General features: G+C 39.0%; 1 protein-coding gene across 2 annotated transcripts in view; it reads left to right on the top strand.

Moving 5' to 3' along the window:
- The window catches only part of KDM5A (lysine demethylase 5A), a 49,415-nt gene that overhangs the window by 13,578 nt on the left and 20,486 nt on the right, over positions 1-15,351 (top strand). For both annotated transcript variants that reach the window (XM_085568914.1, XM_021535070.3), the window contains exons 8-17: positions 2,437-2,595; positions 5,420-5,539; positions 6,636-6,794; positions 8,402-8,583; positions 10,208-10,370; positions 11,166-11,285; positions 12,493-12,687; positions 12,781-12,962; positions 13,224-13,348; positions 13,529-13,679. In XM_085568914.1, coding sequence (XP_085425040.1) covers positions 2,437-2,595; positions 5,420-5,539; positions 6,636-6,794; positions 8,402-8,583; positions 10,208-10,370; positions 11,166-11,285; positions 12,493-12,687; positions 12,781-12,962; positions 13,224-13,348; positions 13,529-13,679 — 1,556 coding nt within the window. The remainder of the gene's footprint in view (positions 1-2,436; positions 2,596-5,419; positions 5,540-6,635; positions 6,795-8,401; positions 8,584-10,207; positions 10,371-11,165; positions 11,286-12,492; positions 12,688-12,780; positions 12,963-13,223; positions 13,349-13,528; positions 13,680-15,351) is intronic.

Genomic DNA, 15,351 nt, shown 5'->3' with positions numbered 1-15,351 from the left:
TATTTACTTACTCTTTTCATTTAACCTGTATTTAAAAGAAAAAATGAAAATGCTGCTACAATAGAACTGTTGTTTTGAAACTGTATTGCTGTAACTCTAATCTTTTGAAATTCTGTGACTTAGTACTATTTGGTTCCACACTTTTTTTAATACTTGGATAAGGAAAGCAGTTCTAAATGCTGGTGCATTTACCTCATATAACACTGGGCTGAAAAATACTTTGGTGTAGTTTTGTGTGTATTACTTCATCATTTATTTCTCTTTTTTTTAAAGTGCAAACTATGAAATTGATTTCATTTGGTGAATTGTTGCAGTAAGGTAGAAAAATAATAAAGGCTTCATAAAATCAAGCCTGCTCTCCTGGAATCGGTGTTTGACCTTGTCAGAGCTAGCATTTTGCAAGTTCCTATGTGAGAGCAATTCTGTTGTGAGGAGTTTGTTAACATAATAGTCTGTTCCTGGGTAAAAAACAACCTCCTCCTACAAAACTGTTTTTGCACCGTTAGATAGAAAAATGAAAATTATCTTTCGCAAACAACTATTCCTGCATGTAGACACGGGGTGTTTGAGTGACCAATCAATACAGAATAACAACTTGCTACTAAGCAATAAACGTAATTGGCAAGAATACTACTAAACAATTGGAGTCCCACATGAGGTCTGTAAAAATGTATAAAAACAAGTTATGTGAATAAATAATGGCCTTTTTCCACCATGAAGAAAATGGAGTCCCATGTAATTTACTCCCATAGTGAATCACTAACTGGGAGATAAAATATATCTTTTTATCCCCTCCTCTCTCCTTGATGCATATAATTATATATCATCATAGTCTTACATTGGTTTATTACATGGTTAGCAGGTTTTTTCTGGTTATTGCATAATCACTGGTCTGCTTGCTGTGAATATCTATTTCAATGCAGTTTTTGTATTTTCCACATCATCACATATGCTAACATAGAGGTTGCATATGTTAATTGGAATTCAGAGAGAAGGTATTAGCAGTAAGAGGTAGCTAGTGAGAACCACAGAAAACTTAGGATTGCTATTTTTATGCATTGCTAAGTTTTGGGAAGAGAATATGAAAGTGCTTGCTGAGGTACCCTCCCTCCCTTCTATGTACGTGCAACAAAAGCAGCTGGTTTGATGCATTAGACAGAGATAATGTTCCATGAGAGTGAGTGCATGGATATTTTTTTTTTTTTTAAGGGGAAAATGATACGCCTCTGAGTAGAGCTGCATTATTTTTTAAATAGTTTCTTAAGAAACCTGAGCAGTCTCCTTAAGAAGTATATTACTGCATAGCTAAGAGATTGCATACTTAACTGTATGCACTGTTACTTAACTGTAGGCCTCTGTAACTGGAGATGGGTTTGTCTTTCTTTAATCCACCTGACCCTAATCAGCTGAAATGCACATGTTTTTGTGACATGTTGATTAAATTGACAGACCCCACCAAATGCAGCCCCACCTCTTCTGGTGTTATTTTGAGCTGTGTGAAGGAAATACAGACAGCCTGAATTGTCACAGGCTGGTGGGAGTAGTAGCAGAATTTGGAGTAGGGTGTCATTAATGAAGTTCATGCTGTTAGTAAAAATAAATACAAAAGGTAATTTTTTAGCAAAGATTATGCAATAACAAGGGTTATTTTCATTTAAATTGTTACAGTTCTTCAGTGTTATATTAAATATCTCTATTAATTAAAGTTCTTTGCACTCTACAGGAAGCTAGAACAAAGAAAATTTGAAAACTCTTCATACGGTTTTCTCTTGCCCCAGAGAATGTCTCCCAGTTGAGAGACTATCTTGAACAACTTTCAAAAACTGTTTTCTGTTGTATTTGGATTAATATTTCTTTCTTACCATTCAGAGTTTTTATTCTTTGCTTTGGAAAAAATGAGAAAGAAGTTGTTACTTTTACATATGGTTTCCTTTGCTTCCTCATGAATTTTTAGATCAAAATCTGTAGATTTGTGGATTTTATAATCGCATTTTCGTTGCAAGGATACCACTGTACTGTTGCAAGTGATGATGTGCGTATTTCTGAAATACCTTTTTGAGATTTTCTATTGCCATACAGTCTTTGTAGAGATATAGTTGAAATTGTTTTCCACAATAAGAGGGCTGAAGAGAGGGATTTCTAAAAACTGTAACTTAATCTTTTGCCTTAGAATAACATGAGTGAGCTGCTGCTTGAGTTAGATAACAAAGTTAGTTCAACTGAACCTGGACAGTTATTTTGCAGAACCCAAGTCCTCCTGCCCCCACATAGTGCTGTTTTGGGAATGAAACAGAAACTATCATGACCAATACTTCTCAAAAACCAGGGTTGATGCTCATATATTTGACTTCAGGATATCATCCTTTGTTCCTTAGTTTAAGTAACGCAGGCTCTGGATGAGGAACTGCTTGTAACTTTTTTTTTTTTTCCCCACAGGTTGATCTCTATGTTTGCTTATTTTGTGGTAGAGGAAATAACGAGGATAAGCTGCTACTGTGTGATGGATGTGATGACAGCTATCACACTTTCTGCTTGATTCCTCCTCTTCCTGATGTACCCAAGGGTGACTGGAGGTGTCCAAAGTGCGTTGCTGAGGTATAGTTCAAGAACTACTGGAGCTTTGTATGTGTACTTGTGTACCTGGAAAGATCAGAAGAAGAGCAATTCAGCAGTCCATCCATGTAGAATGCATGATTTGTTTTAGAATATTGCCAAGATGAGCCTTGAATTTTGGCTGATGAGCCATAAGAAGAGAGAAACATTCCTTCTAAAGCTTGGGCATAACCTTTATTTTTGATGTGGCTGTGTGACAGGTAAAAATTTGACCATGGTATATTAAGAGCTGAAACTCAATTTTATAATCTGGTAGTGTGGAATTAGGTGTGAGAACTAGCGTTATAATGGATGTTTCCACATAATGATGACACAATTTGTAAACTATGGAGTAAATAAGGTATGACATTTAGGCATAACAGGGAGCTTTGATTATTGGAAAGACATTATGGCGTTGTTCAGAATGGCCTGTAGCAGAAAGTGAAAAAACTAATTTAAAGTTTTGTTGTAGCTATTTTAGATTTGGTTTTGTCTAAAAATGAATCTGCTCAGGCTCTGGAAGTGGAAGCCAGTTGAATTTCATTACTCAAAAAAGAAGAGCAGTTCTAAGAGATGATTGATCAACAGATAGCAAGCACCACTTGATTGGTTTGGTATTTGTCTTAAGGAAACAAATTTTGCACGCTCAGAAAGTTGGTAGATGTAGGATTCAGAGGAAGAGGCTTACTGTTATGACTCTGTAATTACAAGGCTGGCTTTCACTCTTGAGGCTGTGTTGTTTCCAAAAGGAGCAGTTGTGCACACGTTTATAGGCCCACTTCCTCCCCATGCCCTTCTGCAGTGTTGGCTGCTGCTGGTTCCTTTATGGTGGTGTTCGGAGAGTTGTGCAGCCACATGGGCTGGATCAGCTCACTGCTCTAACCCTTCACTGAGAGATGAGGCTGTCAGATGAACTCGGGCAAATGCTGCTTAAAGAAAGGTGGAAATTCATAGCTACAGGCAAGGGAAGAGATGAAATGTTCTCTTTGGGCTGTTGCTTGGAGAGTGGATTAACCAACTTTATTTTCTCTTAAGACAGAGCAATAAAGAAGTATTAGCAAACTGCAGCAATCTAATATGGAGTTAACTTAGAGACTATAGTAGTAAATAGTGTGGCTGCAACAGTTCAAGAATGTGGAAACTCAAGAAATTTCATTATTGATAGTAAAACCAGGAATAGATTGTTAGCAAAGAAAAAAATGCAGGCAGGAACAAACCCAGGAAAGATGTCAAGTAATTTTTTACTAGCAAATGATAGAGAAAATATTTTAAAAGTTTTGGAAAGGCATTGAAAGTAAGAGTTAGGAGAAAACACGTTACTATAATGTGTACTGGAGAGTAAGCAAGTAACAGCAAAAGATGCTTGAAGTATTCTCTAGTACTTTTTGACTTAGTTTTTACTTCAGATGTTAATTGTGTACAGATCCTTACTGCAATTTTACAGCAGGGTACTGGAACAGAAGCTGGGAAGAATAGGGTAAGGGCTCTTTATATGTATTTAGGTCAACATTGTTTTACAGTGTTCACAGATGTTGTAGACTCGCTGTTGAAGGCTCCATTTAAGAGTGTCCCAGATTGCAAGACAAGATGTATTACATTTTCCGCTCTGTATGGCAGTTATCTTCTGTTAAGTAGGCAGTTTTCCTTATCTCTTTCACAACCAATTCTCCCTCTGCGGAGACATCTGCTGTTAATGGCCTATTGAATGTCACTGCTTGATTTGACAGCGTCCTATTGTGAGATGCTCTGCCCAGAGGGAGGAGCCAAGCATTCCTGACTGGGTGTAATCTGGGTTTTTAGGACTTCAGACTCAGTTTGTCTGCTGGATTTCCAGGAGGACTCCAGGAAGTCCTCCAGGAAATCTAGGAAGATTCCAATTTGGATGGCTACCAACACCCTGACCAAAAAGGGTGTCAGGTTGTATTCTGACTCTGTCAGTAGCTTTTCTTTTGTATTATTGGATGTATTTTATTTTCTTTTTCACTTTTTCCTAATAAATTGTATTTTTGACTTGGAGTCTCTCACTGATTTTGTTTTCAAATCAGAACAAAGAACCACTTTGATACATAGTGGGAATAGTCTAAGGATAGTTCCTCTTGAAAAAAAAAAAAAATACAACTACTGATGAATTCCTTTCCAGTCCTGTTTCTTTGACTGAAAAACTGACTATTTGATAGTTTTACATCATCTTTGTGTTCCAATGTGTCAGTTCCAAAGGAGCTGAGAAGAGCACATTAAAAATGAGTGGGTAGAGGAGCTGAAATGTGCACCAATATTTTTTTCATTTTCAGGATGAATAGGGATAGAGCAGACAAAAACGTGGAGATTTTCTGTCAGATGGGCCATGTCTGTTGGCTGCGTAGCCCTGTTCTAATTTTCTTTTTCCTCTTCCCTATTATATATTTTCATGGTGTCAAATCTGTTGATGATTTACTGACTTGATAAGGCTGAAACACTTGGGGGGTTTGTTCCTGTGTAGTTATTTTGCAGGTGCTTGAATCCAGTGTGTCTACAGAAATGCCCTGTGGCTGTCTAAGCATCTTGTGCACAGTCTTGCTTTGTGGCTAGCAGCAGTAGCTGAAGAAATGTAGCCATGGACAGGAAAGCAGAAGTGTGGAGGCCTGGGGTTACAGTGTTAGATTAGCTTCTGTGCCATTAATTCTGGTCTGTTTCCGTTGTGGTATGACAGCCTTGGCTGGAAAAGTCTCAAAACTGGTAGCTTATTTTGCTGGCTAACGACTCAGATGGACACTAGGGCTTCTTGCTAAAAATGTAACTGTGTCAGAGTCTGCTGCAGGGAACAAAATTTCTATGTTCTGTCTCCTAGGAATGCAACAAACCCCGAGAAGCCTTTGGATTTGAACAAGCTGTCAGGGAATATACTCTCCAGAGTTTTGGTGAAATGGCTGATAACTTCAAGTCTGATTATTTCAACATGCCGGTCCATGTGAGTTTCAGCTTTTGGTGGGATTCCTTGAAAGGGAAAAAGAGAAGAGGTTTCAGCTGGTCTTGGATTTTTGCTAAGACATCTTAGCCTTGTTTAAAGAGGCACTATAAGCTTCAAATATGTAAACAAATTATTTAGCTAGCTGACATCTAGTCTCATTTTAACTTCATTTCACCCTTTCCCCAAAATGAGCAGACAGCTTTATTGCTTGTTAGAGTTTACTGTCCTGGGTGCACTCTAGTTAATGTTCTTGCCCTTTTTGATAAATTGGACTAAGTATCTTGCTCATTTGGCATAGGGGCCCTTTCCCTGCCCTCTCTATGCCTTTTGTCTTGGTGTAGTTTGTCCAGAGGATAAATCTTTTTTTTCCTTCCTCTTAAGGTATTTTCTTGTAGGCAAGTCAATAGACTAAATCTGTCTGATAATCACAGTGTTTTTGGGTTTTTTGATTTTTTTTGTTACACATCACAGCAGCATTTTTCAAACTAGAATTTCTGCTTTGGCACAGTTCCACTGTCCTGTGGACTGCATGCAGCACCAAGGTCTTCTTCCTCTCATGGTTCTTTGGTAATTTATGGACATTCTTGTTAAAGCTTCTTCCTTTTAAGGACTTCAATTTATGAGACAACTTTGGGACATGGAACAAAGCTTATTTTAAGAATAAGCTTCATAAATGAATATATCTAAGAGTAATGATGAGCTATATGAAGATCAAACTCCTGAACACGGTTTTATATCTGAATTTCCTTACTGTTGTTCAGAAATCCTGGTAATTATCCTCTGAAGTAGTTTGGAATTTGCATGCTTTATTTGCATGGTTTGTTCTCTTTCCTGCTTTATTTCTACTGTCTGTCTCCTCTTCCCCCTGTGTTTTGCTGTATGAATGGTGATTCCATCTTCTTTTGTTTATTCCTTCTATCTGAAACATTCCAGCCACTATCGAAGAATACAGACCAAAACTATGACTTTGAAGAGATGGAGGGGACAGGGGGAGTGACCTTGGTGTATGAAAATTCATGGGGAGTTAATAATGATTTATTGGTTGAATGATAATTTTTGTTATCTGCACATACCATAACCTCTCTTCTGCTTTCAGATGGTTCCCACTGAGCTGGTAGAAAAAGAATTCTGGCGATTAGTGAGCAGCATAGAAGAAGATGTTATTGTGGAATATGGGGCCGATATCTCATCGAAGGACTTTGGGAGTGGCTTCCCAGTGAAGGATGGCCGACGAAAGCTGATGCCAGAGGAGGAAGTGAGGAACAGGATATGCAAACTGACCCCATTCTTTGCTTTGCAGAAATCAGTGTGGATTTTCTCATGAAGAAATTTTTTCAGGCTTTTGCACGTACTTAGTGTTCCTTTCGAGCAGGGCATTAATCTGATATTTGAGGTTGTTTTACAGATCTGGTTGCTGATAAGCAAGGTCTGTTTCATGATTTAAGTCACACCTGTTTTCTATCACTTAATCGTAGCAGACAGAGATGTACAAGTTGTTGCAGTTTGTCTGAGTATGAGGAGACTCTTCAATAATTTTTCTTTCTTGTTCCAAACCTTTTCGTTATAGAGTTAGGTACAGAAACATAATTCTGTCCTCCTTAGGAAACAGTGGGTGAATTAATGGGTTAGACAAACTAAATTGATTTAGCTTGCTTCTCTGTGCATACTGTAATAATGTAGATGTAGGTACAGTGTTCAATTATAAAAAAATTTATAAAGAATTTGGTAAGTGGTACCACATCTGGGAAGATGGTACCACATCTGAAAAGTGTATTACCTATTTTCCCTCAGACCTTACTGTAGAAAAGCAATTTTCTTGCTGCTTGTATGCTTAAATTCAGACATAGTAAAGGTGTGGTTTCCTGATTACACAGCCCAAAATCTATTTATACTGCTCACTGGAAGAGGTAATCCTGTTCACTGGCATCTCCCATCTCTTCCTGCACCTTCCTGTGTGTACCTTTGTTGGCTATGCTGTGAATGTGTAGCTGCTTAGTGAGTCAGCACTGCTAATTCTATTTGTATGAAGATAGTCACTTAAAAAAAATCTCAGCCAGATCATTTAAGTCTTCTGACTCACTGCAATGTCTTTGTAGTGTCAGAGCAAAGGAAACAGCAACAATATTTGGCTCAGTTGAGGGTCTGACCAGTCCTTTCAGCAGCTGTAGGTTATATCTAAAATTCCAATCAATCCATGCTTACAGCATTTGTAAAAGTGGAAAGTAGATTAATGCTAAAGCAGAGTAAGTGGGCTGTCTGGATTATAGTTTTTTTAACAAATCGTGTGTATTTGAAAGTAAAGGTGAGAGTGGAAAACAGGTGATGGTGTCCTCTCAAAAATGAGTGTGGAGGAATTTCTTCCCTTGAGAAAATTTTCTAAAATAATCTATACAGTACATCAACATAAAGTGCAGCATGGTAAAATGGGTGTGTAAAAAAAGCTGAAATAGTATAATGAGATTCACTGTATTGTTTACAATTTTAAAATTGTCTTATATTACTGAAGACTTCTATTTTAAATTCTGCTGGCGTTGCTGGTATTTTATTCCGCCAGAAAAGCATGAAACTTGCAGTCTTGTGATGGGGAAAAAATTAAAACCTAAGTGTATAAGCCTTGATCCAAAGAAGATGGGCTATATTGAAACACTAGGACTGTTACTAAAATCTTAGTGTGATTATTTGATGACTGCAGTATTTAAGTAATTATTTCTGGGTTTGATGTTTGTTTCCTGCATTGTTGCAGGAAATATCCTGTTATCTACTGTAGAAATGGATAGGCTGATGTTTTCATTTGTACTTTGCTTTTCTGGACTTGGTGTCCTTATGTTCTTCTGATTTGTTTAAATTTTATTATTTTGGTAGGATTATGCTCTCTCTGGTTGGAACTTGAACAACATGCCCATTCTCGAGCAGTCAGTCCTTGCTCATATCAATGCAGACATCTCTGGAATGAAGGTGCCCTGGCTGTATGTAGGGATGTGCTTCTCCTCCTTTTGCTGGCATATTGAAGACCACTGGAGCTATTCGATCAACTACCTGCATTGGTATGGGCTATCCTTTGTGCATCTACCTTATTGCCCTGTTGGCTTTAGGAACTTTGTAGTTCTACTTCAAAGTGCCTCTGCACACTGAGGACATTTGCAAATGAAAAGCTGAATGTGCAGAGTGGTCTTTGTTCTTAGCTGTGGCTGATTGAAAGTGAATACAGATGCTTTTTAAAGCATTGTAGTGGTTCAAGGCAAAGCATTCAATTAAGGCAAACCCAGGACAAGCATATTAGTGCCTTTCATGAACTGATGAAATATTCTTATGTGGCCAACATTCCAGTGTCACCAGACAATTGTGCTTTACAGGATCCTATCTCTTTTAAGAAAGTTTTTTTGTTCAGAACAGAGTTAAGAGTTCACTGGTTCCTTCCTTTATGATTTTAAGTTGGGGTGTCTGTGTGCTAGAAGTGGAATCTACTGTTTCAGGGCTTCTAAAGGCATCAGAGTTGACTGTTCAGCAGAAGATCTGTGTATACACAGAAATACTCCTAAAGAGAAATTTGGAAGTAATTTTGCCTTTTGGAGCAGTCCTGAAAGTGTTGAGATGTTCAGCTTTTTTGTCTGAATAGAAGTGTCGTGACAGATTAACTATGGGAATTGCAGTCTTCCCAGTTCTCAGTGAGTGGGGCAGGGAGGGAGCTGTGGGAGACTTTAGAAAGGTTGCTGGACATCTGGGAGAGATGACTTGATGGCCTTCAAACCACAAGTGCACATCTTTGAAGAAGCATGTTCGCTAGCAGTGTCGGATGGGTACGCTTGGGAAGACATTACTGTTACTCGCAGCCTGGCCGGCCGGGTCCGTGCCCGCTGCAGCATTGCCGGGTGCTGCCAGCAGGGGGCACCGCAGCCCGCCGGGAATGCTGCTCCCGGCTCCGGCCTCTGGGATAATGCATGTCCATAGGGCTGTGTCACCTGTCAGGCCTTTCAGCAGATTCCTGCTTGTACTTAGTAAAAGAGATTTTAAAAATAAATCTCAGCGCTGGAGATGCTAGGTCATGGCAGTTCGTTTTGGTTAAGAAATGACTGGAATAGTGCTTGATTAATTATTTAGTTAGTTTTGGTCCTGTTAATCTTTTTGTTCCCTTGTACTTAACTAATCCATGTTATTTGGCATTTTTCATCTTAATGGTCCAGTAGATTTCAGGTTTTTAGTAATTAGTTAGGAATATTAGAGAGATTGCATGTATTTTACTCCACTGGCTGGTATACTGTTCTGTTGGTTTTAGGAATATGACTACTCCAAGCCTAATTGAATGGAAGAGTACCATGATCTTTCTTAGACTGTAGGTGTGACAGCCAAGGTTTTGTTTATTAAACCTAATTCCTTCTTCCCGAGGGAAAATAATTGCCCATTTTAACCTTTTGGGGAGCATGGTAAGTGACAATTATCTTCCATGTTAAGCTTGTCAAGGCAAATCTGCTGCCAAGTAGATTTGTGTTGGAGTGTAACTGATTTATCAGAGTAATACATCCTGAAGAAGATGCTTAAAGACATTCTTTTAATCTAGGTGTGAAATGGCTCATGAGGACAGTGCTGCTGGCTGTGAGGTGTGCTTTACAGCTGGGTGGCACCATCAATTCCCTCTCACTTGTGTTCAGTCCTGTGCTTGTGTTCTGGTAGGGGAGAGCCGAAGACATGGTATGGTGTGCCCTCTCATGCAGCAGAGCAGCTGGAAGATGTGATGAAGGAATTGGCTCCTGAGCTGTTTGAATCCCAGCCTGATCTCCTGCATCAGCTGGTCACTATTATGAACCCCAATGTGCTGATGGAACATGGTGTACCAGTAAGTAGCACAAGAGCATTTTTTACATAAGTGCTTCTGTGTGCTCTCTTTTTTCATTCTGTGCCAGATTTGTATAACAATGGTTTGGCATAACTCTGAAGAATTGTTACGCTAGGCATTTGCATATTCATTACTTATAGGGTGTTTTTTAAAGCTGTTTTCTAGACTCTTCCCTAGATTAACCAGGAAATTTAAATTATCTCATAACAGATGTGAGTGTGCCAAGCTTCCTACATAAAATACCTTCCAGAACACGCATATGCTGTGTATTACAGTTAATTTTTAATAAAAAAATCCCCTCCCTTGTGTAAGAGCAAGTTTGTCTGAAATGGCTTTAAAAGCTTTTGACAGTAAAATACTTGTTGTACATTCAGTAGAATTCTCAGCATTACAAAATGCTTTTTTGACCAAACATAATTGACTGCAGACCTCTAAGCAGCAATCACTTTTGTCTTAGGATAAATTGCTTCCTTGGCAAGTACCCCAACAAAGCAAACCATAAACTTTTTTCCAGAAGCTTTTGCACTTTGTGGTACAATGGATTAAATTATGATAGAGAAACATCCCTTTTGGGATTCATAAAGACAATTTTCAACTGTTGGCTTATATATTCAGTTCTTTTAAATTGAGTATTGATGTTAAGAAGGCAAAAACAATCCTTACCACTATTGGGATAGCTGTGTTGCCTGTGGTGATCTATGGGTACAGAAAATGATGCTCAGACCTCTTGTACTTTTGTGTCTTAAGCTGTTGCATGTTATGTATTATTTCTTTCCTTTATCCTCCCTTTTTTAGGTTTTCAGGACAAATCAGTGTGCTGGCGAGTTTGTTGTGACCTTTCCTCGTGCCTATCACTCTGGATTTAACCAGGGATATAACTTTGCTGAAGCTGTGAACTTCTGCACTGCTGACTGGGTCTGTTCTTTCGTATATATTTGATATGTGACTTCTGCAAGTGGTGTGTTAGTAACTTAATTACCTGAGCACTCTTTTCAGTTAAATAGTGTATTTTATGTTTATAGTTCTTGGGACAGCAGTTAGAAACTGAGGGAAGTTTCATTACACAAAGTAATTCTAATTTTAGGCAACTTCAGACTGAAACTTTGGACATGTGTTCTTCCTTTTTAGTCCTTCCACTGGTTAACCAAAAAGTGGCATCTCACAGTACCTTTAGCTACTATTTCTGTGATGCCACTTTCTGAATTTGATACAGGTCTGTCTTGAAGTATTTTTGTCATTTGAATGTCTGAGATAGGCTTATAGCAGTGTTTGCTCCTTCTTTGTGCCAGCTCACAGTGCCTTTTAATCATATTAGTGCTGTTCTAATAGCTGTACCACACAGCTCATGTGGATTGTTTGGGAAATTGTCAAACGAGTGTTCTGTTACTGTCCAGGGTTTACAGTTGGAAGTTATGATCTCATCTCTAGTTTGTCTGTCTCTAGCTTTGTTTTTTAAACTACAAATGGAAATTGTAGCTCTTTTTCAGAGACTTTTATTCTTTTATCAGAAAAATTGTCTGCAGGACTGGCAGTGTGTCAGGGCTCTTTTTTTTCCCTCCAGCACTCATGATGTAATATGAGTGCAGCCTCTGTGAAAAACTGTTTAACTTGCACCAGCCATGTGAAATTTCCTTTGCTTACATAAAATGTAACCAGAAATATGTACAGCAAATTCATTTAGCATATTTTTGCTTTAAAAGGCACAAAATGAGTGATACCAGTTTTGTTTAACTGTCGAAATCTTCAGGTTGAATGTCTATGTCCAAGCATAGTAATATCCAGAGGGGAATGTATTCACCTTAGCATAGACCAGATGACTTGTCTTTGGTGCCAATTTCTTGCCACTGGAAGTAAAAAAAGCTTAGGACAACTCTTAAACTTTTGTCTCTGTTAGGTGCATAAGATTATGAAAGATGCCCCTCCCCAGCATCATCTGTGACATGATTTAAGATTGTTACGATTTTGTCCTCATCTGTGACATGATTTATGGTTGTTACAATTTTCTCTGTCCCATCAAATATAACTCTTAGTCTGTCTCTTCCTGGTTTTTGTCGAAGGTAGGAAAATGGGAGCTGAGAGATGATTTTTTTTTTCCCTGAATGTGATGATGTGGTTTCTGCAGCTCCCCATTGGACGTCAGTGTGTGAGTCACTACCGAAGGCTGGGACGTCATTGTGTTTTCTCCCACGAAGAGCTGATCTTCAAGATGGCTGCAGATCCAGAGTGCCTGGATGTCGGGCTGGCTGCCATGGTCTGCAAGGAGATGACTCTATTGATAGAGGAAGAGACACGGCTGAGGGAGTCCGTTGTACAGATGGTGAGTAATAAATGCTTGCAAAAGAACTTCCTGCTTCCCTCTCCCCCTGCTTGCATTAGAATTTTTGAGCAAGTGGCTAATTCTTCTTGTCAGGGAGTGTTGATGTCTGAAGAAGAGGTGTTTGAGCTGGTTCCAGATGATGAACGTCAGTGCACAGCTTGCAGAACCACATGCTTCTTGTCAGCTCTTACATGTTCCTGTAATCCTGAGCGTCTGGTGTGCTTATACCATCCTTCTGATTTATGTCCCTGTCCCATGCAGAAGAAGTGTCTAAGGTACACAGGTTTTTTTTGTCACTACTTTTCTTCCATGTCTAATAGTTTGCTGTAGCCCAGTGGCCAAATACATTTGGCCACTTTTTTCCTCCTTCATTTAGGGAGTATTTTTATCCTCCTTCTTTCTTGGTTCCTAGGCAAATAGGTGTTGTACATGTTCTGTTTTTCTGGCCTTGCTGTAGCTGGAAAAACTCAGTACTATCAATATCCTGACTTTCAAGTGGGCATTAATACTTCTGTCTTTTTTTCCCATACCTTCAGGTACCGCTATCCACTAGAAGACCTTCCTTCTTTGTTGTATGGAGTGAAAGTTAGAGCGCAGTCTTATGACACTTGGGTCAGTAGAGTTACAGAGGCGCTGTCTGCCAATCTCAACCACAAGAAAGGTCAGACTTCTGTCATTCTGAATAGGATGTCCTGAAACTCCTACATGTGTTCTGTGCTCTTACTAGCATTGTGCATTTCAAATTGAGCTATGCTGTTGGAACCTTGATTGAAGGTCATTGAAGCAATCTAAAATCTCTCTCTTTTTTGCATACAAATTTATTTATGTGCTCTTATTACAGATGTGATTGAACTGCGAGTAATGTTGGAGGATGCTGAAGATAGGAAATACCCGGAGAATGATCTTTTCCGCAGGCTCCGAGATGCTGTGAAAGAAGCAGAGACCTGTGCTTCAGTAGCACAGCTGCTTCTGAGCAAAAAGCAAAAACACAGGTAGGGCAGGCAGTTTTCAATACTTTCCATCTGCCTCTGTTATTTCATTGGACTTGGAAGAATTAAAAACTGTGAGGTCTTACTGTGTGCTGTGTAAAAGCTTCTTTCAGTGTTTCCTTTCCTTAGCGCTGTGACCCATTGAGAGGTAGAGGGGTGGAGGCAGATACAGTGACACAAAGGGCCCAAAGGTGGACTTAGTTGGAATATTATAAACATTCTGCTTTCATCTTACTTGTGTACTGAAATGTGAAATCCTTTAGAGAAGTTGTGTTTGATTGCTGATGACGTATTTTGCTGAATGTGTGGAAGAGTTGTAGGGAGAAACAGCTGGAGGTAGAAATGTAATGAAAGTATGTTTTGACTGTGGGTGTTTGTGACGAAAGGGTCTGAGGGAGCACAGCAGCACAGAGAGCAAAAACCCTCCATAGTTTGAGCCAATCTGGTACTTTTTGGGAAGGACCGTGGGAGGCAGTGATGTGTGGCTGAAAAGTAATGGCCTGCCTCATTGACTTGGGGCAGTATAACTCCCTTGGTTCTCTGTGTTGCCTGCCTTGCCTGTGGCTGCTTCAGTATTACTCTGTCTTCAGGCCCTGCTTCAGCAGGCTGATGGATGTGTTCCTTGTTCTGTTCTCATGAACTTTCAGGAGCATGTTCTTCCTTCTATCCTGTATGTGTTGTGCACTGAATAAGTCCCATAGAAAATAGCTCAATGAGGTGACTGTAATTCTTGTGGCAGCAGTTGTACAGTAAATTATGTAGCTTGCAGTTCCTCTGTTGAAGATAAGATTGAGTTTTTAGTTGGTTGTATTTCTTGCCTGTGTGGTTTCTATGCATTACTTAAGACATTCTGGGAGAGTAAAAAGTCAGTACCTTGTTAATTATAATGCCCAACTTTGCTACAGAGAACATAATACATGTATCATAATTGCTTGAATTTAAACACTAAAATGTTAGTTGCACCACCGATCCAAGTGTAACAATCTGTTCTAGCTGGAAAACTGTTAGACAACAAAGAAGCATTTTTTCTGTATTTGGAGGCCAAAGAAGGCTCTCCTGATTGTTTTTTATTGCTTGTAGAACCCTACTGCCACAGAAGTATTACTCATGTAGAACTCTGATCCAGGTGAGGGAAACAGCATGATAGGGGTTGCATTGCCTTGTTCTAGTGAAGTATAATTATATTGATAGCTCCCAGGTGTTCCTGGTCTGGTGCTGCATCTTCCTCTTCCTCCTGCTGTTGGAGTATGACAGCCCTCTCTCAACAGTCCTGCAGTTGCTGAGATACGTATATCTCTCATTAAATATATGTAAGAAGATAACTGTTCAGTTAGTTATTTGGTGGGTTTCCAAAGCTCCCCAAGAAAGACAAGGGGGTAGAAGGATTTGGCAACTTTCAGTGTCATGTCTGATCTAAAGATAAAATAATTTTATGAGGCAAAAAAGGACTTGTATATACATTTGAGGGCTGTTGTATGCTAACTAAAAATATTTTACAAAATTAAGGTTAGAAGAAGATCTTGAAACTTCTTTGAACATAGCTAGGCAGTGTAATTATAAAGGTCATGTTCAGCTGCTTCTGTAACATTTATGTTTATTTATGTTTTTGTAACATGCTTAACACCTGGAAAAGGAACACATTTACAGAAAAGATAAGGTTATTAAAAAATCAAAT

This window comes from Lonchura striata, chromosome 1A (assembly GCF_050655825.1).
Source record: "Lonchura striata isolate lonStrDom1 chromosome 1A, ASM5065582v1, whole genome shotgun sequence".
Lineage (NCBI taxonomy): Eukaryota > Metazoa > Chordata > Aves > Passeriformes > Estrildidae > Lonchura > Lonchura striata.
This window is presented reverse-complemented; position numbering and strand designations above follow the sequence as displayed.